Source organism: Larimichthys crocea, unplaced genomic scaffold, assembly GCF_000972845.2.
Source record: "Larimichthys crocea isolate SSNF unplaced genomic scaffold, L_crocea_2.0 scaffold196, whole genome shotgun sequence".
Lineage (NCBI taxonomy): Eukaryota > Metazoa > Chordata > Actinopteri > Sciaenidae > Larimichthys > Larimichthys crocea.
In genome coordinates, this window is record NW_020852647.1 from 31,875 (window position 1) to 57,674 (window position 25,800).

At 47.5% G+C, this 25,800-nt stretch overlaps 2 protein-coding genes and 1 long non-coding RNA gene across 4 annotated transcripts; 1 reads left to right on the plus strand and 2 right to left on the minus strand.

The window, feature by feature from the left end:
• Nucleotides 1-449: 449 nt before the first annotated feature.
• On the minus strand, nucleotides 450-4,831 carry esd (esterase D/formylglutathione hydrolase). Of its 2 annotated transcripts, none has more exons than XM_027275739.1 (9): nucleotides 4,708-4,831; nucleotides 4,103-4,176; nucleotides 3,511-3,599; nucleotides 2,260-2,358; nucleotides 2,043-2,167; nucleotides 1,841-1,960; nucleotides 1,213-1,311; nucleotides 958-1,125; nucleotides 450-811 (listed from the first exon to the last, which is right to left on the minus strand). In XM_027275739.1, exons 2-9 carry the CDS (start codon nucleotides 4,168-4,170, stop codon nucleotides 731-733), a joined length of 849 nt encoding a protein of 282 aa, XP_027131540.1. In that variant the 5' UTR covers nucleotides 4,171-4,176; nucleotides 4,708-4,831; the 3' UTR covers nucleotides 450-730. The 2 variants fall into 2 exon arrangements, with proteins under 2 accessions (XP_027131540.1, XP_027131541.1); XM_027275740.1 differs by lacking the exon at nucleotides 4,708-4,831 and adding an exon at nucleotides 4,638-4,656.
• Nucleotides 4,832-7,378: 2,547 nt separating this feature from the next.
• LOC104931750 (bone morphogenetic protein receptor type-2) lies at nucleotides 7,379-22,251 on the plus strand. Its single transcript, XM_027275734.1, has 19 exons — nucleotides 7,379-7,496; nucleotides 9,016-9,155; nucleotides 10,591-10,788; nucleotides 10,976-11,161; nucleotides 11,593-11,700; nucleotides 11,829-11,920; nucleotides 12,042-12,275; nucleotides 14,570-14,684; nucleotides 14,810-14,970; nucleotides 15,514-15,661; nucleotides 15,804-15,940; nucleotides 16,065-16,201; nucleotides 16,449-16,641; nucleotides 16,729-16,822; nucleotides 16,917-16,996; nucleotides 17,072-17,176; nucleotides 17,285-17,491; nucleotides 17,921-18,962; nucleotides 19,402-22,251. The coding sequence occupies exons 2-19, from the start codon at nucleotides 9,107-9,109 to the stop codon at nucleotides 19,710-19,712; spliced, it is 3,597 nt and encodes a 1,198-aa protein (XP_027131535.1). The 5' UTR covers nucleotides 7,379-7,496; nucleotides 9,016-9,106; the 3' UTR covers nucleotides 19,713-22,251.
• On the minus strand, nucleotides 21,699-23,914 carry LOC113744793 (uncharacterized). Its single transcript, XR_003461819.1, has 2 exons — nucleotides 23,582-23,914; nucleotides 21,699-23,209 (listed from the first exon to the last, which is right to left on the minus strand). It is a non-coding gene; the product is annotated as an uncharacterized LOC113744793 (long non-coding RNA).
• Between the last annotated feature and the right edge of the window lie 1,886 nt (nucleotides 23,915-25,800).

Consider the following 25,800-nt stretch of genomic DNA (forward strand, 5'->3'; position numbering starts at 1 on the left):
ATGATGGACTGTAGTTTTGTTTATTTACCCATGGAGTGGTGAACCTCACCTCATACACCTGTTACCAACGAACCTGTTCACCTGTGGAAGCTTCAGACAGGTGTTGAGTGTTTGGCATCCTTCAGTTTTGTTGCGGCTTTGTTTTTCATGGCGTCCAAACCTTTTTCTTTAGTCAGGTTTGTGCATTAAATATTTTCATGGGTTTGCTGAACAGGTGAGAACTCAACAAAGTTCATGACTTGTCCAGTTTGTATCATGTATGACGTTGCAGACATGTTTAGTATGTGACTGCAGAGTGACGAGCTGCTAGACATGGAAGAACCACTGAGCAGGTCTCTTACTGTTTCATTGATATTTCAGGAGAACCTGCTAAAGTTCTTTAATGTAAAGTGACACGATGTGTTTCAGTAACTGGTCCTGGACCTGCAGGTCAACAAACAAAACACCACTATGAAGAACAGGATTTTATTGTGAAAAACAGCTGGGACTGTTCACATGATCACTGCCCCACTAGCAAACATGTTCAATGAAACTAAACGAGATGCTGCACTCAAGTATGAAGTATTACCAAACACAACAAATGATGAGAACCACAACCTAGCCCTTCAAAATAAAAGGTTTTGTTCTTTTCAAACTGAAGGCACGAACACTTCGAACTGTCAGATTCCGTCATCAGGATCATGAAGGTTTGGGATTGATGGCAGCAGGTCGCAGTAAACAACTGTCAGCTTCAGGCGTTCAGGAACTTGGCGTGATGCTTGATGTGATCATTCATGAAGGAGTAGATGAAGAAGTAGCTGTGGTCGTAGCCCTGCAGGAGGAAACCCAACGCTCAGGTCATGAAGCGACAAGATCAGACTAAACTCTGAGACTGGACCTGTTCAGACTAAACTCTGAGACCTGTTCAGACTGATCTTTAATTGTGCTTTTATTTTGATAGACTGTACAGGAACTGACCGGCTGCAGCCTGAAGACGACGGGGATCTTCTTCTCGGAGCAGACAGCGATCAGGTTGTCGGGCAGCAGCTGGCTGGCTGACAGGAACTGGTCGTCACGGCCCTGATCGATGAGAATGTCGAGCTGAGGACCGGAGTAGGACGCTGCCAACACGGTGGCATCGTACACCTGAAAGAGACGAAGACGAGTTCAGTCTGTGACGGCGGGACAAGTGATGCGACCCATCAGAACGCTCTTCTTCTGCGGTGGACTGACCTCCCATGTGGACTTATCGGAGCCGAGATATCCCGAGAACGCTTTCTGTCCCCACGGACACTGGACCGGGTTACAGATGGGAGCGAACGCAGAGACAGCCTGCAGAGACACGAGGACATGTCACCATCATCATCATCATCATCTTCATCATCACCATCACCATCACCATCACCATCACCATGACCATGACCATCATCATCATCATCATCATCATCACCATCATCACCATCACCATCACCATCATCATCATCATCATCATCATCACCATCACCATCATCACCATCATCATCACCATCATCACCATCACCATCATCACCATCATCATCACCATCATCACCATCACCATCATCACCATCATCATCATCATCATCATCACCATCATCATCACCATCACCATCATCATCATCACCATCTTCATCACCATCATCATCTTCATCATCACCATCACCATCATCATCATCATCATCATCATCACCATCATCATCATCATCATCATCATCATCATCATCATCATCATCATCACCATCATCATCATCATCATCATCACCATCATCATCATCATCACCATCATCACCATCATCATCATCATCACCATCATCATCACCATCATCACCATCACCACGGTTACCTTGTATTTCCCAGGGTTCTTCAGGGCACAGATGAGCGCCCCGTGGCCGCCCATGGAGTGCCCGCTGATGGACATCCTGTCTGGGTCGGTGGGGAAGTTGGCGTTGATCAGTTTGGGGAGCTGACGGAGAGACGGAGATCACCGTTAATGCTTGTTAACTTTAAATGAGACTGTGGTGTTCAGGTGAGGGAATCAAACGCACCTCCTCGGTGACGTACGAGTACATGCGGTAGTTGTTCTTCCACGGCTCCTCTGTGGCGTCCACGTAGAAACCAGCTCCGGTGCCAAAGTCCCAGCTCTCGTCCTCGCCCTCGATGTTACAGCCACCTGATGCACGATGGGAAACTTGACAGTCAGCTCGGAGCTTTGAACGAAGGCGTGTGTGTGTGTGTGTGTGTGTGTGTGTGTGTGTGTCTTACGTGGGCTGGTGTCTGGAGCCACGATGATGATACCGTGTTCTGCAGCAGGAAGCTGACTTCCAGCTTTAGTGATGAAGTTCTGCTCCGTACACGTCAGGCCTGCATGGGAACAAACAACCAATCAGAGAGCAGCTAAAGAAGGTTCACCACGCCAACCAGGAGGTTCTGAAGAACCTCTAAGAACTAAGAAGGAGGTTCTAAAGGTTCTTCGTGAGGTCCTAATGGTCAGTGAGCAGGTTCTAAAGGTTCTTCGTGAGGTCCTAATGGTCAGTGAGCAGGTTCTGAAGGTTCTTCACAAGGTCCTAATGGTCAGTGAGGAGGTTCTAAAGGTTGTTCATGCGGGCCTAATGGTCAGGGAGGAGGTTCTAAAGGTTCTTCACAAGGTCCTAATGGTCAGTGAGGAGGTTCTAAAGGTTGTTCATGAGGGCCTAATGGTCAGTGAGGAGGTTCTAAAGGTTCTTCATGAGGTCCTTATGGTCAGTGAGCAGGTTCTAAAGGTTCTTCATGAGGTCCTAATGGTCAGTGAGGAGGTTCTAAAGGTTATTCACGAGGTCCTAATGGTCACTGAGGAGGTTCTAAAGGTTGTTCATGAGGTCCTAATGGTCAGTGAGGAGGTTCTAAAGGTTCTTCATGAGGTCCTAATGGTCAGAAAGGAGGTTCTAAAGGTTCTTCACGAGGTCCTAATGGTCAGTGAGCAGACTCTAAAGGTCCTTCATGAGGGCCTAATGGTCAGTGAGGAGGTTCTAAAGGTTCTTCATGAGGTCCTAATGGTCAGTGAGCAAGTTCTAAAGGTCCTTCATGAGGTCCTAATGGTCAGTGAGGAGGTTCTAAAGGTTCCTCATGGAGGTCCTAATGGTCAGTGAGCAGACTCTAAAGGTTCCTCATGAGGTCCTAATGGTCAGTGAGGAGGTTCTAAAGGTTGTTAATGAGGTCCTAATGGTCAGTGAGCAGACTCTAAAGGTTCCTCATGAGGTCCTAATGGTCAGTGAGCAGACTCTAAAGGTTCTTCATGAGGTCCTAATGGTCAGTGAGGAGGTTCTAAAGGTTGTTCAGTAGGTTTTGGTGGTTACTAATCCAGTCTTGGCCAGCTGTTGGAGAGTTGAGTGGTCAATGCTTAGGTTCTAAAGGATCTTTAGGAGGTTCTAGAGGTCACTCAGGAGGATCGCAGGATTTATCCACCGCAGAAAATAGTCCCCAACAATTGACAGCAAGCAGCTGAGTGACCAATCAGAGAGCAGGACGTTCACTCACCTGACAGCCAGTACATGACAGGACATTTGTCCGTCTCGGCCTTCGGCGGCAGGTAAACCGCAAACTTCATCTTACACTTGAGCTCCGTGCTGCAACACACACACATGAACACACACATGAACACACACATGAACACACCTTCAGAGCTCCACAGGGGTGTGAGTGTGTGTGTGTGTCAGTACGTGTGTGTCAGTATGTGTGAGTGTGTGTGTGAGTGTGTGTGTGTCAGTATGTGTGAGTGTGTGTGTGTCAGTATGTGTGAGTGTGTGTGTGTATGTGTCAGTGTGTGTGTGTGTGTGTGTGTGTGTGTATCAGTGAGTGTGAGTGTGTGTGTGTGTGTCAGTCAGTGTGTGTGTCAGTGTGTGTGTGTGTGTCAGTCAGTGTGTGTGTGTGTCAGTCAGTGTGTGTGTGTGTGTCAGTATGTGTGAGTGTGTGTGTGTGTGTGTATCAGTATGTGTGAGTGTGTGTGTGTGTGTCAGTCAGTGTGTGTGTCAGTGTGTGTGTGTGTCAGTCAGTGTGTGTGTGTGTGTGTGTCAGTATGTGTGTGTCAGTGTGTGTGTGTGTGTGTGTCAGTGTGTGTGTGAGCGCTCACCTCTCATGTTCGAACACTTTCTGGAAGCCACCTGCACACTTGTTGGAGGACACCTGAGTGAGAGCCATGATGACCTGCAGATGACAGGACGTTGATGACGTGTTAAACACCCCCGCGCTCTGAGAATGGTTTGACCTGCTCAGCAGCCAATAGGCTGCAGGCATGCTTATTAATTATTATTTATGTTTTACGAACTTTAAATCTACACTTTGTTTAATTAAAATTAATAAAGTGTTAAACAGTTCATGTCACACGCGCACGTGCAGCTGTACGTGCGCGTGCAGCTGTACGTGCACGTGCAGGTATAAATAGAAACACCTGACGTTAGCTCGGCTAGCTCCGTTAGCTCGGCTGGACCTGGTGTGTGTGTGTGTGTGTGTGTGTGTGTGTGTGTGTGTGTGTGTGTGTGTGTGTGTGTGTGTGTGTGTGTGTGTGTAACTGTCTGTCCTTCACTTTCTAACGCGTCTCACACTGACAGATTAGCATGTTAGCTCGTGTAAAGTTAGTCTGACTCAAACACACTGACAGCACGTACCGCAACAAACCAAAACAACCCGCAACAACCCGCAACAACCCGCAACAAACCAAAACAACCCGCAACAAACCAAAACACTGGAACCTTCCCCGCTGCTCCACGCGGACAGTCCACAGTCCACAGCGACGCCCAACGTGATGACGTCAAGGCTGCCGCCCTCCACACTGTACGTAAGAGACGTAAGCAACGCGTTCAGACACGAGAGGGCGCTGTTCAACAACAACACGTGACTGACGTAGTCTCTGAGACCACAGACTGTCTAAAACCTGGACGTAGTCTCTGAGACGTCCCCACAGACTGTCTAAAACCTGGACGTAGTCTCTGTGACGTCCCCACAGACTGTCTAAAACCTGGACGTAGTCTCTTGTGCCGTCCCCACAGACTGTCTAAAACCTGGACGTAGTCTCTGAGACGTCCCCGTAGACTGTCTAAAATTGGACGTATTCTCTGAGACGTCCCCGCAGACTGTCTAAAACTGGACGTAGTCTCTGAGACGTCCCCACAGACTGTCTAAAACCTGGACGTAGTCTCTGGACCAAGCTGTCTAAAACCTGGACGTGTCTCTCGAGACCACAGACTGTCTAAACATGGACGTAGTCTCTGTGACGTCCCCACAGACTGTCTAAAACCTGGACGTAGTCTCTGAGACGTCCCCGTAGACTGTCTAAAATTGGACGTATTCTCTGAGACGTCCCCGCAGACTGTCTAAAACTGGACGTAGTCTCTGAGACGTCCCCACAGACTGTCTAAAACCTGGACGTAGTCTCTGTGACGTCCCCGCGACTGTCTAAAATTGGACGTAGTCTCTGTGACGTCCCCACAGACTGTCTAAAATTGGACGTAGTCTCTGAGACGTCCCCGCAGACTGTCTAAAATTGGACTAGTCTTTGTGACGTCCCCGCAGACTGTCTCAAACTGGACGTAGTCTCTGAGGTCCCCAGTGCTAAACCTGGACGTAGTCTCCGTGACGTCCCCACAGACTGTCTAAAACTGGACGTAGTCTCTGAGACGTCCCCACAGACTGTCTAAAACCTGGACGTAGTCTCTGTGACGTCCCCGCAGACTGCTTGAAACCTGGACGTGTCTCTGTGAGTCCCCGCAGACTGTCTAAAACCTGGACGTAGTCTCCGTGACGTCCTCGCAGACTGTCTGAAACCTGGACGTAGTCTCCGTGACGTCCCCGCAGACTGTCTGAAACCTGGACGTAGTCTCTGTGACGTCCCGCAGACTGTCTGAAACCTGGACGTAGTCTCTGATGTCCCCGCAGACGTCTGAAACCTGGACGTAGTCCTCTGTGACGTCCCACAGACTGTCTAAAACTGCGTGTGTCGTGGCGTCCCGCAGACTGTCTAACCTGACGTAGTCTCTGTGACGTCCCGCAGACTGTCTGAAACCTGGACGTAGTCTCCGTGACGTCCCGCAGACTGTCTGAAACCTGGACGTAGTCTCTGTGACGTCCCCGCAGCGTCTGACCTGGACGTAGTCTCTGTGACGTCCCCGCAGACTGTCTGAAACCTGGACGTAGTCTCTGTGACGTCCCGCAGACTGTCTGAAACCTGGACGTAGTCTCTGTGACGTCCCCGCAGACTGTCTAAAACCTGGACGTAGTCTCCGTGACGTCCCCGCAGACTGTCTAAAACCTGGACGTAGTCTCTGTGACGTCCCGCGGACTGTCTAAACCTGGACTAGTCTCCGTGACGTCCCCGGACTGTCTAAAACCTGGACGTAGTCTCTGTGACGTCCCCGCAGACTGTCTGAAACCTGGACGTAGTCTCTGTGACGTCCCCGCAGACTGTCTAAAACCTCGTAGTCGTCTCTGTGACGTCCCCGCAGACTGTCTAAAACCTGGACGTAGTCTCTTGACGTCCCCGCAGACTGTCTAAAACCTGGCGTAGTCTCTGTGACGTCCCCGCAGACTGTCTGAAACCTGGACGTAGTCTCCGTGACGTCCCCGCAGACTGTCTGAAACCTGGACGTAGTCTCCGTGACGTCCCCGCAGACTGTCTGAAAACCTGGACGTAGTCTCCGTGACGTCCCCGCAGACTGTCTAAACCTGGACGTAGTCTCCGTGACGTCCCCGCAGACTGTCTAAAACCTGGACGTAGTCTCTGTGACGTCCCCGCAGACTGTCTAAACCTGGACGTAGTCTCCGTGACGTCCCCGCAGACTGTCTAAAACTGGACGTAGTCTCTGTGCGTCCCCGCAGACTGTCTAAAACCTGGACTAGTCTCTGTGACGTCCCCACAGACTGTCTAAAACCTGGACGTAGTCTCGTGACGTCCCCGCAGACTGTCTAAAACTGGACGTAGTCTCGTGACGTCCCCGCAGACTGTCTGAAACCTGGACGTGTCTCTGTGACGTCCCACCCGACTGTCTGAAAACCTGGACGTGTCTCCGTGACGTCCCCGCAGACTGTCTAAAACCTGGACGTCGTCTCTGTGACGTCCCCCAGACTGTCTGAAAACTGGGACGTAGTCTCCGTGACGTCCCCGCAGACTGTCTGAAACCTGGACGTAGTCTCCGTGACGTCCCCGCAGACTGTCTGCAGTCTTTGACTTCACTTCCGGTGTCTGCTTCTTTACCAGCTGCTTCGCCGCCTCCTCTGCTCTCTATTTTGAAAGTCTGCTCCGGAAGCTGCACAGATCTGGATGTTGGTCGAGGGACTCGCAGCTCGGATTCATTTCTGCGGATTTTCTGATTCTGTTCAAGAACCTGAGACCGGATCCGGATCCACCCTGAAGGAGAGACGAGCGAGCCGAGCCGAACCGAACCGGGCCGCATCAAAACAGAGACAGACAGAGAGACAGACAGGCTGCTTCCTCTCCTCCTGCGCGACGGCCGGAGTCATCCTCCTCCCCGGTATGAGCACACACACCGTTACCGTTACCGTGTGTGTGTGTGTGTGTGTGTGTGTGTGTGTGTGTGTGTGTGTGTGTGTGTGGTGTGTGTGCGCGCCGCGCCACTCCCTTCAATCCTCAACTGTCGTTACCTGCAGTCAGCTGATCAATACCAACAACCTGATCAGCACCGCGCACAGGCCGTTTGACACGACTGTGTGTGTGTGTGTGTGTGTGTGTGTCTGCCTTCATGATCTGAACACACACCACCAACACACACACACACACTAATATATTTAATATAATTATATATATAATATATTGATATATTTTAAATATGTGAATATATTTATATATTAATATATATTCATATATTTATATATAATACTTTATATATATATATATTTAATATATTAATATATTTATATATTATTATTAATATATTATATATTTATATTTATTAATATATTTATATATATATATATATTTCATATATTTTATATCTATTATATATTTTATATATTTTATATTATTAATATATTTCTATATTTTTTGTTTGTGTTTTGTGTTGAGTAGATTGAGACTTCTTTTTTTAATGGACTTTATTTAAACATTTCTAATAAACAGTTTTTATAGTTCACATGTTCAGCACGATGACTCTGAAACATTAAACATATATTTATATATTTATATGTTTTTAAAAGACTCTGTGAAGTGTGAGTTCTGGTTCTGACTGTGTGAACAGAGACACACTGATTTCACCTGGTTACCATGGAAACACGATCAGATTATTAGAACACAAACGTTTGAAAACATTACAACAACGTTAAAGTGACGTCACAGCAGGTCAAACACATGAAACCTCTCAGTGTCTGAATGTTAGATTAACGTTACAGCAACGTTCAGAATGTGTTTCGGCTCTATGATGTCACATTTGTCACTTCCTGCTAAAAAATCTAAAAAAGTGTCTGGACTGGATTGTCTGGTCTGGAATGGACTAGACTGGTCTGGACTGGTCTGGAATGGACTAGACTGGTCTGGAATGGAATGGAATGGAATGGACTAGACTGGTCTGGTCTGGACTGGACTGGAATGGTCTGGACTGGAATGGACTAGACTGGTCTGGTCTGGACTGGACTGGTCTGGTCTGGACTGGAATGGACTAGACTGGTCTGGACTGGAATGGAATGGACTAGACTGGACTGGTCTGGACTGGAATGGAATGGTCTGGAATGGTCTAGACTAGACTGGTCTGGACTGGTCTGGACTAGACTGGTCTGGAATGGTCTGGATTGGATTAGACTGGACTGGTCTGGTCTGGTCTGGACTGGACTGGAATGGTCTGGTCTGGTCTGGACTGGACTGGACTGGAATGGTCTGGTCTGGTCTGGTCTGGTCTGGTCTGGACTGGACTGGAATGGTCTGGTCTGGATTGTCTGGTCTGGAATGGACTGGTCTGGAATGGTCTGGATTAGACTGGAATGGTCTGGTCTGGTCTGGAATGGTCTGGACTGGTCTGATGTGGTCTCTTTGTGTTGCAGAGGGTCTTGCCCCGGATCACCTGACCCGTGATGCGGCTTGGCGTTCCAGTGTGACGTCTTCAGGGACTTGAATCTGTGAGGTGGATCCAACATGGCGGCTGTGTGGTTAACAGTGTGCGTCGTGCTGCTGCCTGCCACAGGTACACACTTAGCTTAGCTTAGCACAAACACTGCAAACCAAGGGAAACTGCTAGCTTAGCTGCAGTAAATGTTAGTCAAGTGTGTGTGTCTGTGTGTGTGTCTGTGTGTGTGTGTGTCTGATCAGAAGAACTTAATTTCCCATCATGCTCTGGTGTCAGTTTACAGAAACATGAGGAAGTGGCGTGCCATGTTCAGTTAATGAATCGTTTCTGTAATTAACTTGTGACGCACACACACACACACACACACACACACTGTCGTCAGTCAGTCTGCATCAGTTGTAGTTGTGATGTGGTGATAAGATGTAGACGTGCACACATCCTCTCATTGTGTGTTCAGTCTAAACAGTGAGTCCTCCTGGCTCCAGCTCAGCTTGTTGTCAGATTCCTGAGCTGGTCTCCACCCGTCAGTCTTCAGGTCAGCATGCAGAGTCTGTGTGACTCTCTAAACATGTTGGAAACATCTTAGGATATATCAGTGAAATGTGTTCCAGGTTCCAACAGTGTGTCAGGATTTAAAGGACGGCTCGATGACACGCTGAGGCCGCCCTGAACAGAGACATGAACTCATCTCAAAGTTAGTCATGTCATTTTCGGGATTTCAGCGTCCTACTTCTCCCTCAGTTTTGGTCGCACAAACACAAAACGGGTCTCAAAGCGACCGGCTCGGTCAGGAATGGTGTGCGTTTACAATGGGTGTGTATTGGTAGAAAGAGAAAAACATTTGTCAAAAAATACATTTGCAAACGGCTCTCGTGGCCACAAATGTCACTCTACAGAAATAATTTCTACATAGAAACGTAGGAAAATTCGTGGGCTACGCAGCGATATCACTGCTGAAGCTGTCAGACTTATAGTTTTGGCGGGAGACGCACTGATGCTCCAGGATCACCCACCGACAGCCCCATCTACTCCCATGTAAACTGGAGAGGAGAAATTTCCCAAAGGAGCACGGGGCACCTGTTCTTTCTCTCTCTCCCCAGGTCACATTTTTTAACTTCACACACTGAAATTCAGCATTCACATGGTCGACAAGATGAGGATGCTCACGCTCATTTGGCCTTTTTGATACCACCTACCGTTTGGCATTAGTGTCCACTAGTTGGAGGGGCTTCATTTAGAGATTTTCTGTGTCTCTCAGCAGTCACTCACACACAGACAGAGCACAGCTGCAGTTGTTTTATTACGTATCATGTAAACAAACAGAGGCTGCAGCCATGTTTGTAGTCCTCCTCATGGCTAATCTAAATATGGTCAAAGATGTGGATCATCAGTGGACCTGCATGACGACACCTGGCAGCTTGCTGTTAGCTCAGTACAGTTGTCATGAACGGGGAAATTAGCTCCAGGCTGTAAACATGTTTATTTCTGCTGTGAAGTTGGACATTTGGACATGGGGACTTATGGACACTGACTCACCGACAGAGGTTTTCAGTCTGTCTGTCTGCAGGTTTCCAGTCTGAACATCTGGAGTGCGCCTACGCTGATCAGGGGGCGGAGCCTCACAGTGGACTGACCATTGAGCTGCGAGGAGAGGTTCAAGAAAACGGCACGATTCGCTGCAGGCATAACTTCCGGTGCTATGGATTGTGGGAAAAGAGATCAGACGGGGAAATACACCTGGTCAAACAAGGTGACACACACACACACACACAGACACACACACAGACCACACACACACAGACCACACACACACACACACACAGACACACACACACACAGACACACACACACTCAGACACACACACTCAGACACACACACACACACACACACGTACCGGTTGAGTCCGGTACAAACTGGACCTGTCCGTCTCTTCCAGGTTGTTGGACTCATCAGCTGGAGTGTCAAGGCGACCGTTGCCTGGTAACAGCGATGCGGAACAGTAACTACAGGTTCTGCTGCTGCAGCCAACACCTGTGCAACGTTAACTACACCGAGGCCCCGCCCACCGCCGACATCCCCGCCCTGAGGGCGATGATGTCACACGGCTGGGACCGACAGACAGGTGAGCCCATCACTCTGTGCCAACCAATCACGTGTCTCCTGCTCGTTGTTGCTAGGCAGAAATTTCCTTTAACCAATAGCGAGTGTGCGTTAGCATTGCAGCTAGCGCTATGAGCTAGCATCAGCTAACCACAGTTAGCGGTTCACTACTTAGCATCTCAGCATCAAGTAATGTAGCTAATGTTAGCAGTGAGCTAACTCATGTTAGCAGTGAGCTAACTCATGTTAGCAATCAGCTACATTAGCATTAGCTGTGTTCTGTTAGCATGCTAACGGCAGATTGCATTAGCAGCTAATTAGCGCTTTGCTACTTTAGCATGTTGTTGCTGCCAAGAGGACAAACAAGAGGCAACAAACTGTGACGCCCTCATGTGTTTACCTTTGAGTTGTGATGTCACAGTGATGTAAATGAATGACATCATCATCTCGCAGCTCCTGAGCTGCTGTGGCGGGGAAAGACGGCCCTCGTCGCCCTGGTAACCGTTGCTGTAGCAGCCATTGTCATCATAGCGTTGTTCCTGGGATACCGCATGATGAGAGGTGAACACACACACACACACACACACACACTGTGAGGTCACAGGTCATTAATGATCTTTATTATTAATAATTGATGTTACCTGTGTGTGTGTGTGTGTGTGTGTGTGTGTGTGTGTGTGTGTTTTCAGGGAAGAAGAAGCACAGTCTGTCCTCTCTGGACGTGATGGAGGCGGCAAACTCAGGTGCTGCTGTTGACCTGGACAACCTGAAATTACTGGAGGTACACACACACACACACACACACACACACACACACACACACACTGATGACATCACTATCACGTTAGCTGCAACAAAACATTGTGTGATGTCACTTACGACCCTGTCCTTCCTCCCGGCAGCTGATTGGTCGAGGTCGTTATGGCACAGTGTTCCGCGGCTGTCTCGATGAGCGCTGCGTGGCCGTCAAACTCTTCAGCTCGGCTAACCGTCAGAACTACGCTAACGAGCGCTCCATCTACTGTCTGCCTCTGCTGACGCAACACGACAACATCGCACGCTTCACCGCCGCCGACGAGAGGACGGCTGCCGACGGACGGCCAGAGTTCATGATCCTCATGGAGTTCTACCCACACGTAAGAGAACACGCTACGAGGCCAAGGCTAGGAGGCTAAGGCTAGGAGGCTAATGTTAAGAGGCTAAGGCTAGGAGGCTAATGCTAAGAGGCTAAGGCTAAGAGGCTAATGCTAGGAGGCTAATGTTAAGAGGCTAAGGCTAGGAGGCTAATGCTAGGAGGCTAAGGCTAGGAGGCTAGTGCTAGGAGGCCAAGGCTAGGAGGCTAATGCTAAGAGGTTAATGTTAGGAGGCTAATGTTAAGAGGCTAAGGCTAGGAGGCTAATGTTAAGAGGCTAATGTTAAGAGGCTAATGTTAGGAGGCTAATGCTAAGAGGCTAATGCTAGGAGGCCAAGGCTAGGAGGCTAATGTTAAGAGGCTAAGGCTAGGAGGCTATGGCTAGGAGGCTAATGCTAGGAGGCCAAAGCTACGGGGCTAATGCTAAGAGGCTAATGCTAGGAGGCTAATGCTAGGAGGCTAATGTTAAGAGGCTAAGGCTAGGAGGCTAAGGCTAGGAGGCCAAGGCTAGGAGGCTAAGGCTATGAGGCTAAGGCTAAGAGGCTAAGGCTAGGAGGCTAAGGCTAAGAGGCCAAGGCTAGGAGGCTAAGGCTAGGAGGCTAAGGCTAGGAAGCTAATGCTAGGAGGCTAATGTTAAGAGGCTAAGGTTAGGAGGCTAAGGCTAGGAGGCTAATGCTAGGAGGCTAAGGCTAGGAGGCTAATGTTAAGAGGCTAATGCTAGGAGGCTAAGGCTAGGAGGCTAATGTTAAGAGGCTAAGGCTAGGAGGCTAATGTTAAGAGGCTAAGGCTAAGAGGCTAATGCTAGCGGAGCCGTGAGCCACCGAGTCCGCCGCCGCGGAGGAAATGCACCCGGCGGAGGCCAGTCAGCGCCGGGGAGAGGTCCCACGAGGGGATCCTCGCGCGAGTTGAACACAGGCGCGAAGTTGCTGAAAAATCGCGGTGATTGGTTAAAATTGCAACACCCCTGAATTCACAGGGATTCACTGAAGTTGCAAATCGCAACGTTGTGAATTCCTGGAGGGTCTGTGTTATGGTATCATTTACGGTACAGTCAGGCCTGACGCCGATTACCACTACTGCGTGTGTGTGTGTGTGTGTGAGTGTGTGTGACAGAAAGGCAGACGCGGCAGTGGAAGCTGCAGCCGCAGTTTCGAGAAAAAAGCGAAGAAAAAAAAACTATGCGATGACTACTAAATTAGTTGTCAACAATTTTGTTCGTCGACATAATCGTGACTAATCGACTAATCGTGGCAGCCCTATCTGACACACACAGAGAGGGTTGTCCACTGATCAGAAGATCGCTGGTTGCCGAGTGTGTGTGTGAGTGTGAGTGAGAGTGTGAGTGAGTGTGAGTGTGTGTGTGTCTGTGTGTGAGTGTGTGCTTATATATACATTCAGTCCATTCACACTCTCAGTTCCTAACATGTGACTGTGCTCAGCTCAGCAGCCAGCAGGAGGCGCTCACAGACTGCAGGCGTCTCTCAGACTCCATTAGTTTGTTATTGTGCTGCAGGACGGCGCCTTCAGGCCGACTTCCTGTCTGGAGCCACTGACGGCACGCATGCACACACACACACACACACACACACACACACACACACACACGTCTGCCTGGTTGGTTTACTGCATTCCTCTGTCAGACAGTCATTACTACTTAACTGTCAGTTCACACACTGTAACACACACACACTGTGACACACACACACACACACACACACACACACTGTAACACACACACACACTGTAACACATACTGTAACACACAGACACACACACACACACACACACACACACACACACACTGTAACACACACACACACACACTGTAACACACATACACACCTTCTTTAACATGATGTTTGACTTTTACTGAAGTGACACAAAATACACAAAAATGAAAAATTTAATTTTGTACAGGTGCTATAAATATTATAAAATTGATCTGGATCTGTTGACCTGGATCTATTGACCCGGATCTATTGACCCGGATCTATTGACCTGGATCTATTGACCCGGATCTATTGACCCGGATCTATTGACCCGGATCTATTGACATGGATCTATTGACATGGATCCATTGACCTGGATCTATTGACTAATGTTCCAAACTAATAATTTCAATGCAATGATTCAAACTGAACAATTCAAATATAAACGATTCAGTTTCTGGTGACTCATATTTCAGCCCATGCACCTGCTGCTCTTTGAAGGGTCGGGGGGGACCTCGAAACAGACTCACACCTGTACCTGCACTGTGACAACATGATCATGATCTGTGTGTGTGTCTGTCTGTTTTAGGGCTGCCTGTCTCGTTACCTGTCTGTCTACACAGTGGACTGGTCTACCTGCTGCAGGATGACTCACGGTGTCACCAGAGGACTGGCCTTCCTGCACACAGAGCTGTACAGAGGAGGTACCACGACTTCTTATCACACTGTTCATGTCAACAGAGAGAGTCAGGTCAAACCTGTCTGTCTGTCTGTCTGTCTGTCTGTCTGTCTGTCTCTCCCTGTCACTCTCTCTGTCTGTCTGTCTCAGACCAGTACAAGCCGGCTGTGGCCCACAGAGACGTGACCAGCAGGAACGTTCTGGTCCGGTCCGATCTGTCCTGCGTCCTCGCAGACTTCGGTCTGTCCATGAGACTGACGGGGAATCAGCCCTGTTGTCCCGGAGACGACGACACCATGGCAATATCTGAGGTCAGGTCATGTGATGATGATGATGGTGATGATGGTGATGATGATGATGATGATGATGATGGTGATGATGATGGTGATGATAATGGTGGTGATGCTGGTGATGATGATGCTGGTGATGGTGATGATGATGATGATGGTGATGATGATGATGATGATGATGATGATGGTGATGATGATGGTGATGATGATGATGATGATGGTGATGATGATGTGGTGGTGATGATGGTGGTGGTGATGATGATGATGGTGATCATCATCATCATCATTATCACCATCATCATGATGGTGATAATGATGCTGGTGATGGTGATGATGATGATGGTGATGATGATGATGATGATGATGGTGATGGTGATGATGATGATGGTGATGATGATGGTGATGATGGTGATGGTGATGATGATGTGGTGGTGATGATGATGATGGTGATCATCATCATCATCATCATCATCATCACGATGGTGATGGTGATGGTGATGGTGATGATGATGATGATGGTGATGATGGTGATGATGGTGGTGATGAAGATGATTGTGTGTTCAGGTGGGGACGGTCCGGTACATGGCTCCGGAGGTTCTGGGTGGAGCTCTGAACCTCAGGGACTGTGAGTCGGCGCTGAAGCAGGTGGATGTTTATGCTTTGGGTCTGCTGTACTGGGAGAGCTTCAGGAGGTGCTCACACCTGTTCCCAGGTGAGCCAACGACACACAGCACACAGACAGGAAGTGACACGAGTCAAAACATGAAGTCATGCTAACAGACTCTTAGTGTAGAGCATTAGCACTATATTAGCACTTCATGAGTTGATAGCATAATGTTGTTGTGTGTGTGCAGATGAAGCAGTACCAGAGTATCAGCTGGCGTTCCAGGCAGAGTTGGGGAATCATCCGAGCTTCGAGGAGATGCAGATCCTCGTTGCCAGAGAGAAGTTCAGACCCAGATTCCCTGAAGCCTGGAAGGAGAACAGCCTGGTTAGTGTTCCTGCTCAGCATAGGTCCAACTCAAACATACACATGAAGCTAGCTGCTAGCAGCTAACTAAGGCTAGAGCTAACAGGTCATGATGTCATGCTAACAGACTGTCACTGTGTTTTAGGTGTTACGTTCTCTGAAGGAGACGATGGAGGACTGCTGGGATCAGGACGCTGAGGCTCGACTCACCGCTCAGTGTGCTGAGGAGAGACTGATGGAACTCACACTGCTGAGTACACACAATGCAGTACTTAACCACAGGTACACACAACAAGTATACACAAGTATACACACAAGTATACACACAACTACAGGCACACACACCAACCACTGGTATACACACAACTACAGGCACACACAACCAACCACTGGTATACACACAACTACAGGTACACACAACCAACCACTGGTATACACACAACCACAAGGATTCCTTCCATTCCTCAGGTACACACACTAAATAAAGGACTACCGTTATCTGTCGTGTGACTTTCTGTCTCTCTCTCAGGAATCTGTCTCACAGCTACTGGCCTCCTCAGGCTGGCTCCACCTCCTCCTACATTGAGGATCTGCAGGTGGGTGTGGTCAAGAATCTCCAGGGAGACGGCCACCCATCATCAGTTGTCAGGACGACCACGAGTGGAGCTGAAGGTGCAGAAAAGAACAGAAACTCCATCAACTACGAACGTCAGCAGGCTCAGGTAAAAAATCAACGAGAGAGAAAATACAAACTTTAATGTGTTCGTCATATTCAGTCCTGTCTCTCTATCTGTCCATCTGTCTGTCAGGCTCGCTCGTCTGGTTCAGACAGCAGCGTCTTGTCCAACACAGTCCAGACTCCGTCCACCGTCCTCTGCAGCATCTCCGAGTCTGAACACACCGGTAAGTCAAACACAAACACACAGTCAGGAACACAACTGAATGAATGACGTGAACTGTTTGACTTGTTGCTGTAACCGTCCCTGCTGTCCTCCAGGTGGCGCTGTGTCCAGTGTCCCAGTCTGCCTGCAGCTGACAGAAGAAGACCTGGAGACCAACAAACTGGACCCCAAAGAGGTCTTTACCTGCAGTTTGTTCTTATTGTTTTGGTTCTTCTGCTGAGCTGGTGTTAACATCAGTTGGTCTCTGCAGGTCGATAAGAACCTGAGGGAAACATCTGACGAGAACCTGATGGAACATTCACAGAAACAGTTTGGATCATCACAGCATCAAATCAACAACCTGCTGTACCATCAGGTACTACTACAGTTCCTGTCAGAGGTTCGGTTCTGCTGACACTTCACTGAACAGCTTGTGTTATTGATTGTATGAACTAACTGTGATCTGTTCCTGTGCTTCCTCAAGACGAGTAGTTCGGTGACGACCCCTCAGGGTGAAATGGGGGCTGTTGGTGGGGTTGGTACCCCTCCTTCCTCGTCCATCCACCCCCTCCCCAAACAGCAGAACCTGCCCCAGAGGCCCACCACTCTCCACCTTCTCCCCAAGACCAAGGAGACCACTTCAGCCTCTTCCCGACTCAAACTAGGGAAGCTCAAGTTAAACCACAGACAGGTAAAGCACGATCTGAACCGACCTGGTGAGGACTGATCCCCACACATCACCTCTACCATGATACCAAAACTGAAGTTGCAAAATTGTTTCATGAGGTGACCAGAACCTCTCAGGATCCTTTTTAAAGCTTGACCCAGCCTGTTTTAGTCTCTACTTGTAGCTGGTCAATCCATGACTCCATTAATTAGTTGTACTTGTCCTGCCGGCCTTCAGACCTTAGGTTTTCGATGGTCAAAGTCTGAAGATGTTCTGCTCCCTATGATCTGCCTCGTTAACTCATCAGTGACCTCCAGAACTTTGGTTAAAGTCTGATCAGGCTCCAAGCTAACTATAGCAGCTGCTGTAGCATTGACATGATGTGAGGGGGCACAGCTGATACTGTTGAAGTCCTCAGTGTGTCGGTCACTAACAGAACGTTCTGTCTTTCAGGTGGAAACAGGTGTTGCTAAAATGAACGCGGTTACGGTCGCCACGGCCGTAGAGCCTTACCTGGTAACCACGGTGACGAACAACACCAACACGAGAGGCAGTGCCACGACTGGGAACCGAGGCCAGCCGAGAATGGTGGTTGCCAACAGCTACAGTGCGGGTGTCCCCACTTTGGTGACGAATGGTGTCATAGGCAGAGGTCGAACCAATCCAGCGGGCCCACAGGTGGAGGAGGAGGAAAAGATGGAGAGAGGGATGATCGGAGGAGAGGACAACTGTATGAACCTGCTGAACTTCAGTCCTGATGAACACGAACCGCTGCTGACAAGCGAACAACCGCCAGCTGAGAGCGAACCCCTTCCTCATCTGCATCATCATCAGTCAAGACCTGGAAGCATCTTGACAGGACGAGGCACAAACTCCAACAACAACAACAACAGAATAGCTTCAGGATCAGGCGTCAAGATCCAGGGCAGCCCTAAACCTGAGCCACACCTGGCAGGTCAGCAGATCAGTGAATCTGGCCCAACACCACAGGTCCCTCCCATTGGCCAAGGTTCAGAAGATACAGGTCCATGTGTCCAGAGAACCCTTTGTACAAAACCAGTATTGACCCCACGACCTACAAGAAGCCCAAAGGCTCATCTGGTCCAATTCACTGCCAGTCCACCAGTCCCAGGCTGCAGCAATCCAGATTCTGGTTCAGCATCCCCAGTTTCACAAGCACAAGAACCGGCCACCAAAACTTTAACCTCACAAGCCCAAGATCCACTAATCCTTGCCCCAGAAAATCAACCCCTAAAAGCCCCAGGACCAGATCCCACAGATCCAGAAGCCCCAGAACCAGAAAAAACAGTTGTGTTGTCTCAAGATCCAGAAACCACGACTCTTGCAGAAGCTTCAACACCAGAACCTGCAGCTTTACAAAGTCGGGCCTCAGATCCAACTCCAGCTCAATTGCGGCCCCAGATGGGACCGACCAAAGCCAAAAGGCCTGTGCGTCCAAGTTCCCTGGATCTGTCTTCTTCCTGCATCTCCTCAGGTGAGCCAACATTATTTTCACTTCACATTAGTTTTGTTATTTACTGCAGGGTCCGTGGTCTGTACAGCTACCTTACCAGACAATGGTACAGCTGTTGAAGACCCTTTTACCAGTGTCTGAACTCGAGGTGGTCAGGATGGGTCTAAAGCATTAAGAATCCCCCCATGACCATGAACATCCATATCAGCTGAATGTCTGCCAGTAGATAGAAATGAGGTGGTGAATTAGTAGCACACCAGCGAGCCCCACAAGTAGTCACCAAGGATGTAACACCAACTGTTTCTCAAGGACACTCACATAAATTTCACTGTCTGAGTTCACATTCAGTGGCACAAAACAGGCTCCTAAAGCAACAAGGTTCTGACACCGCTCATACTCTGTACCTGTGATTTAAACTAAAGGTATGAATCCTCCATTTTCTGATTTGTTTCCTCCCCAGATGATGTTTCTCTGACAGAGAACGGCAGTCTGAGTGCTTCAGGAGAGAAAATCAAACGCCGTGTCAAGACTCCGTACACCCTGAAAAAATGGCGTCCGGCATCATGGGTTGTTTCCACGGACACAGCTCTCGACCCGGACTTCAACTTCAACACCGGTGGTAGCAGCTGTCAGACCCATTTCTCTCAAAGAGCAGGGAGCATCGGTGCCCCCAAAATCAACCAGTCAAAGTCCAGCATGGCTGTCTTTTTGGTTGGAGGAGGAGCCACAGCGACCACGACCTCGGAGCCGGATGGAATGACCTGCTTCTGAAGACGCTTGGTTTAAAGTTTTTTTTGTTTGTTTTCTTAAAGAGCAGATTAATTTTTCACTTCTTTGTCTTCCTTCTCTTTCGTTCGTGGAAAATAGAGATTACCTTCTGCCGCACTAAACTGACGTAACGCTCAAAACATGACCCACAATAAGAAGCTCCAGAGTCTTTAGACAGACAGACTTCAAGGACTGAGAATCAGAGTTTGGATTTCTTCTTGCATCTCCACTTTTTGACGAATTGCTGCCGATTGGCTCAGTCTATTTGAACTTTGACCCTGCCTGTGTAGCGACAACTGCGATGTCCAAAGTATGTTTGTGTTGGTGGTGAATCCTTAACATTTAGATGATTGGCTGCTGTCGGGGCTGTAGCCTTGTGGTTGGTTTGTGTAGTAAGTTGCTAGTTGATGTGGTCTTGATATTACCTGGGTAACAAAATTGCTCAAGTGCTCAAAAAGGAAGTTTGTGGTAGACTTTGGGGTCCCACAGGTTCACCTTTGGCTTCTAGATGTTCACCCTCTTTACCCAAGGCCTTCAAGTTCTCTAATCTTTTCCTGTTGCTGGTGAACCGAGGCAGTTTCTTTACTTCTTGATACAGTAGCTCCTGTTGTAAATATGGCCTGGATCCTAACCAAGCTGCAACCTCGGTAGCCTGCATTAGCCGGTGAAGGAATAACCGTCAGGATGTCACTGACCAGAACCACCACACTGAGCCTCCAACTCTTAAGAGATCCATGATTGATGTTTATTTATACAGTCAGTGATCCTGCATGAGGCTTCAACATTTCTTCAAGTTAATCGTGATCAGTTCAGGATCCTTTCTGGAAGATGTTCAGGCTCCTGCGATGACTCAGCTGGTGGCTTATACAACTGTCCAGTGGCTCGTTAGAGAGGATAGAGTCAAGTTAGTCAAACCTTTGGAAATACTTTAGGAAACTAACAAACCATGAAGGAGACCTCGTGCAGCCACAACAGTACTTTGTGTTTTGTGTCTTTGTACGGCGTTCTGTGAGTTCAGAGGCGTCTTTGCTTTAAACTCTAGCTATGCAGTCAGCTCACAATGTCGTCCCGTTGATGACGTCGCTGCTGGAGGATCTGTATTCTTCTGATTTGCAATTTCTTTTATGAAGTAGTCTCAACTGCCTTGTGAGGTCTGCTGCGACCGCCATGTTTGGGCTGGAAGGACGGAGGACGTCGACAGAGAGAGATAAGCCACGTCGTTCCCGCTGAGTTCATCCAACTGTCAGCCTTGTGGCCTGCGTTACCTCGGCCACGTTCAACCTCCTCAGGAACCTTTACAACACGTCTACGATGAACGGGACGCTCATGGTTTACTTATTTATAGATCAAGAAGAAGAAGGAAGGTGGAGGACGGAGCTCAAATAACTTAAAGGTCTCAGTAAGACTCAAACTAAATGATCTCTGACGTTGGTTTGAACTTCTTATTTTAATGCAGCACTTCTCACAGGTCGACACTTTGTTTGGTCGGTCGAGTAAATTCAGATTATAATTTGAATTATATCCACAGCACTTTATTTTAGAATAACCACCGTATGAACTGATCCAAGCTGCTGTCCAGCAGCTGTCAGAGATGCTGAGACGCTTACCTTTAATCCACTTTATACCTTTACGTTACTCTTTACGAAGTATTTCCATTTAGCAGCTGTAGAAGATAAAAATGTTTTAAATGTTTTTTAAAGAAAAGAAACAGGAAGTGACGACGAGATAACTGATTATCTGTTTTTACAGAGTCTGATTGAAGTTTCAGATTTCAGATTCTTCCTTTAATTAAACTACAATAAGTTATCAACATTTAATCAGCTTAATGCACTTTAATTATTCGTTCATTGTCTTAATCAGCTTTATGATTCATGTATAATAATTAATATGTTTTTACACGCTGTCAACATGATATGAATTTTATCTATATTCTGTTATTATTAATATTATTAATATTATTATCTGACTTTACTTTGAGATGCCTTCTTTAAAACATCTTTCTGTTTTCTACTGTTTCTACTGTTTGAGTAGGTCAACTTCCTGCTACCTGAGAATGACTGTTCAGGTGTGTGACATCACGTTATCAACATACAGAAACGTTTTCACGCTGACTGAGAACAGGAAGCGTCCCACATGCTGAGTTAACCCTTTAAAGTCACTTCCTGTCGTTGCATCAAACTGTCTCGTGTTATTTCTGTTCTTATGATCATATCCGAGCTGCTGTGTCACATTTAGACAGCACACATGCAGGATGGGAAGTTTACTGGCTGTATCCGTCTGGTTTTGATGGACCTGATGGTTCTGATGGATCTGATGGACCTGATAGTTCTGGTGGATCTGATGGATCTGATGGATCTGATGGTTCTGATGGACCTCCCTGCTGTCTGTCTGTTGTTGTATTTCTTCAGTTATCATGTATTTATGTAAATACTTTCCTATGGGACCAAGTATCTGTCAGTGTGTTCCGGACACGCAGAGCATGTTAGAATATGAAGACACCACCTGTTGTTAACCTTTGAATTAAAGCCGTTCTGCTCTATCACTCAGAGAGACTCGTCGTCTTATTCATGACATCACATAACCAGAGTGAGTCTTTATGAATATGATGTCAGGTCCAGTTTCTGGTTCTGTGTGAGCACAGATCTGTGGGTGGAGTCTGGTTTCTCTTGAGGACAGCAGCACCACCCGGTGGAGACGATGGAGCAACACATGATGGAGTGTGTGAGGTTTGAATCAGATGATGAATCAGGTCCTTAATGAAGGAGGTGGTGATGTCACACTGATGACTCGGTTACCATGGAGACGACCGGCGACAGAGACGATGTCAGCCGAACAGGTGAACGAACATGGCCGCCGCTTCCTGTTTGATCCAGTCTGTGAGGGCTGCTGCGGTCAGAACCAGAACCACAGAACTTTCTTCAAACTGGGTCTGATGTGACGTCCACTTCATGATGGACAGGTTGACAGACAGTTAACTGCTCATGAGCTGCTGCTAACTAAATCTGCCTTTAGCACCAGAACCGGGCCCTGAGTTCTGCTGCTATAGGACTAGACTGCCAGGGACTCCGATACCCCTCCACCTCTATAAATACAACTGAATTGAAATTTATTTAAATCATATGGTCGGGGGCTCCATTCCATACTGTTTGAGGCCTTTTTCTGTGTGTGTGTGTGTGTGTGTGTGTGTGTGTTTGTCTTCCTTTCTTATCAGGATCAAAGGTGAAAGATCAAAGCAAAGTGTTTGTTTGTTTGTTTGTTTGTTTGTTTGTTTGTTTGTTTTCAGTGATCATGTTTACTCAGCTGCTGCTACAACTCAAACACATGTAGGACGCCCTGACTGCAGCTGCAGGAGAGGAGGACACGTCCAGCAGGAGAGGAGGACATGTCCAGCAGGAGAGGAGGAGACGTCCAGCAGGAGAGGAGGAGATGTCCAGCAGGAGAGGAGGACACGTCCAGCAGGAGAGGAGGACACGTCCAGCAGGAGAGGTGGACCTGTGTCTCTGATGATAAGCTCATACATTATGTAACATCATGTTGTGTCAGGACTGAAGCTGAACGCAGAGAACGTTAAAAAAACGTAACAAATATTTTTAACACCTTTTAGAAAAACATTTTCTGAAGAAGGGTCAAAGTTCAAACTAATAATTCATAATAATGTCACATGTAGTGTCCTTCACAATAAGGGCTGAAGTTTGATCAGCTAAATGTATTTTAATTTAAATGAAGTCCTCACACGTCATGTGACTGTTTTACCTCACACTGTGTCAGATGTAACATAATATAATATAATATAATATAATATAATATAACACAACTCAAATATTCACTGTGGACCATACATAACATATAGATTCAGATTTATGGGATTTTACTTTGAAAGGTAGTTCCGGTAGCGAGCCTGCCAATGAAGTGACGTCACGTCTCGGTGTCACGGACTGACCCGAGTGACGCTCGGCTATTTCCGACTCTTCGCTCAAACGTCCGGCGGGCCAGAAGGAGAACCGAGCCTCCTCCAGCCAGAAGGAGAACCGAGCCTCAGAAGAACCGAGCCTCAGAAGAACCGAGCCTCAGCCAGCCAGAAGGTCCTGCAGATGAAGATGATGAAGAACAGCTGCAGATGAAGATGATGAAGAACAGCTGCAGATGAAGATGATGAAGAACAGCTGCAGATGAAGATGATGAAGAACAGCTGCTGATGAAGATGATGAAGAACAGCTGCAGATGAAGATGATGAAGAACAAAGTCATCAACAACTAATTTAGTAGTCGACGCATCGTCGCAGGTGAGGCACAGACAGGTGAGGCACAGACAGGTGAGGTACAGACAGGTGAGGTATAGACAGGTGAGGTATAGACAGGTGAGGTATAGACAGGTGAGGTACAGACAGGTGAGGTACAGACAGGTGAGGTATAGACAGGTGAGGTATAGACAGGTGAGGTACAGACAGGTGAGGCACAGACAGGTGAGGCACAGACAGGTGAGGTATAGACAGGTGAGGTACAGACAGGTAAGGTACAGACAGGTGAGGTTTTATTTTGAAAATCTGTTTTTTCTTTAAACTTTATTAAACTTTGTTTTTGTTTGTTTCTCGTTCTGTGAGTTTTTATTAATTTCTGTAAATTTGTTTAAAAATTCAAAAATAAAATAAAAAATGTTTTAATGAACTCGACTTCCTGTTACACTGTCATGTTAACGTGCTAACGTGCTAACATTCAGCCCTGTTATTGGACTGACTCAGATCAGATTTTATTTGTACAGTCCAAAGTCACAAAGTCCATTTACAATCTGTACAGGCAGTGACACCCTCTGTCCTTAGACCCTCGGTTCCAGTGAGGAAAAACTTGCCCACAAAAAACCTTTAACAGTGGAACCTGTGATAGAGACAGAGAGACACAGATGCTCAGCAGCAGCAAATCATCAACTAACTATAAACTGTGATGGAGATATGGCAGCAATGATGACAGTAGTAATATGTGTAGTGGACGTCATGCAGGACCACAGCAGCAGCCACGATCCACGAGAACCTGCTGGACGACAGAGACAGAAACTCCAGGGAAGAAGTTTAGTTAGAGACATGATTAATGAGACATGAAGGTTTACAGATGGAGAGAGAGAGAGAGAGTTTTTGCATTTTCAACCAAGGCATAACCCTGGGGGAGGTGGAGTCCCCCGGCAGTCTAATCCTATGGCAGCATAACTAAGGGATGACCTGAGCCAGCACTAACTATAAGCTCTATCAAAGAGGAAAGTCTTCAGTCTACTCTTAAAGGTGTTGACCGTGTCTGCCTCCTGAACCCAGAATGGTAGTTTGTTCCACAGAAGAGGAGCCTGATAGCTGAAAGCTCTGGCTCCCAATCTACTTTTGGAGACTATAGGAACCACAAGGAACCACAAGGAACCACAAGGAACCCAGCGTCCTGAGAGCGCAGTGTTCTAGAGGGGTAGTAAGGTACTATGAGCTCTTTTAGATATGATGGTGCCTGACCATGAAGAGCTTTGTAAGTAAGGAGAAGAATTTAAATTCTATTCTAGATTTAACAGGGAGCCAATGCAAGGAAGCCAGAATGGGAGAGATGTGATCTCTGATCTTGGTTCCTGTCAGAACACGTGCAGCAGCATTCTGAATTAACTGCAAAGTCCTCAGAGACTTATTGGAGCAGCCTGATAACAAAGAGTTACAATAGTCCAGCCTTGAAGTAACAAATGCGTGGACTAGTTTTTCTGCATCCGCCTGAGAGACAATGCGTCTGATTTTAGCGATGTTACGTAAGTGGAAGAATGCAGTCCTCGAAATTTGTTTTATGTGGACGTTAAAGGACAAATCCTGATCAAAAACAACTCCAAGATTCTTTACAGTGGAGCTGGAGGCCAGGGTGATCCCATCTAAAGTAACTAAGTCTCTAGAAAGAGAGTTTCTGAGGTGTTTGGGTCCAATTACAAGAACTTCAGTTTGTCTGAATTTAACATCAAAAAATTGTAGGTCATCCAACTTTTTATATCCTTAAGGCATGCTTGGAGTTTAGTTAACTGATTGGTTGCATCAGGCTTGATCGATAAATATAATTGGGTGTCGTCGGCATAACGATGAAAA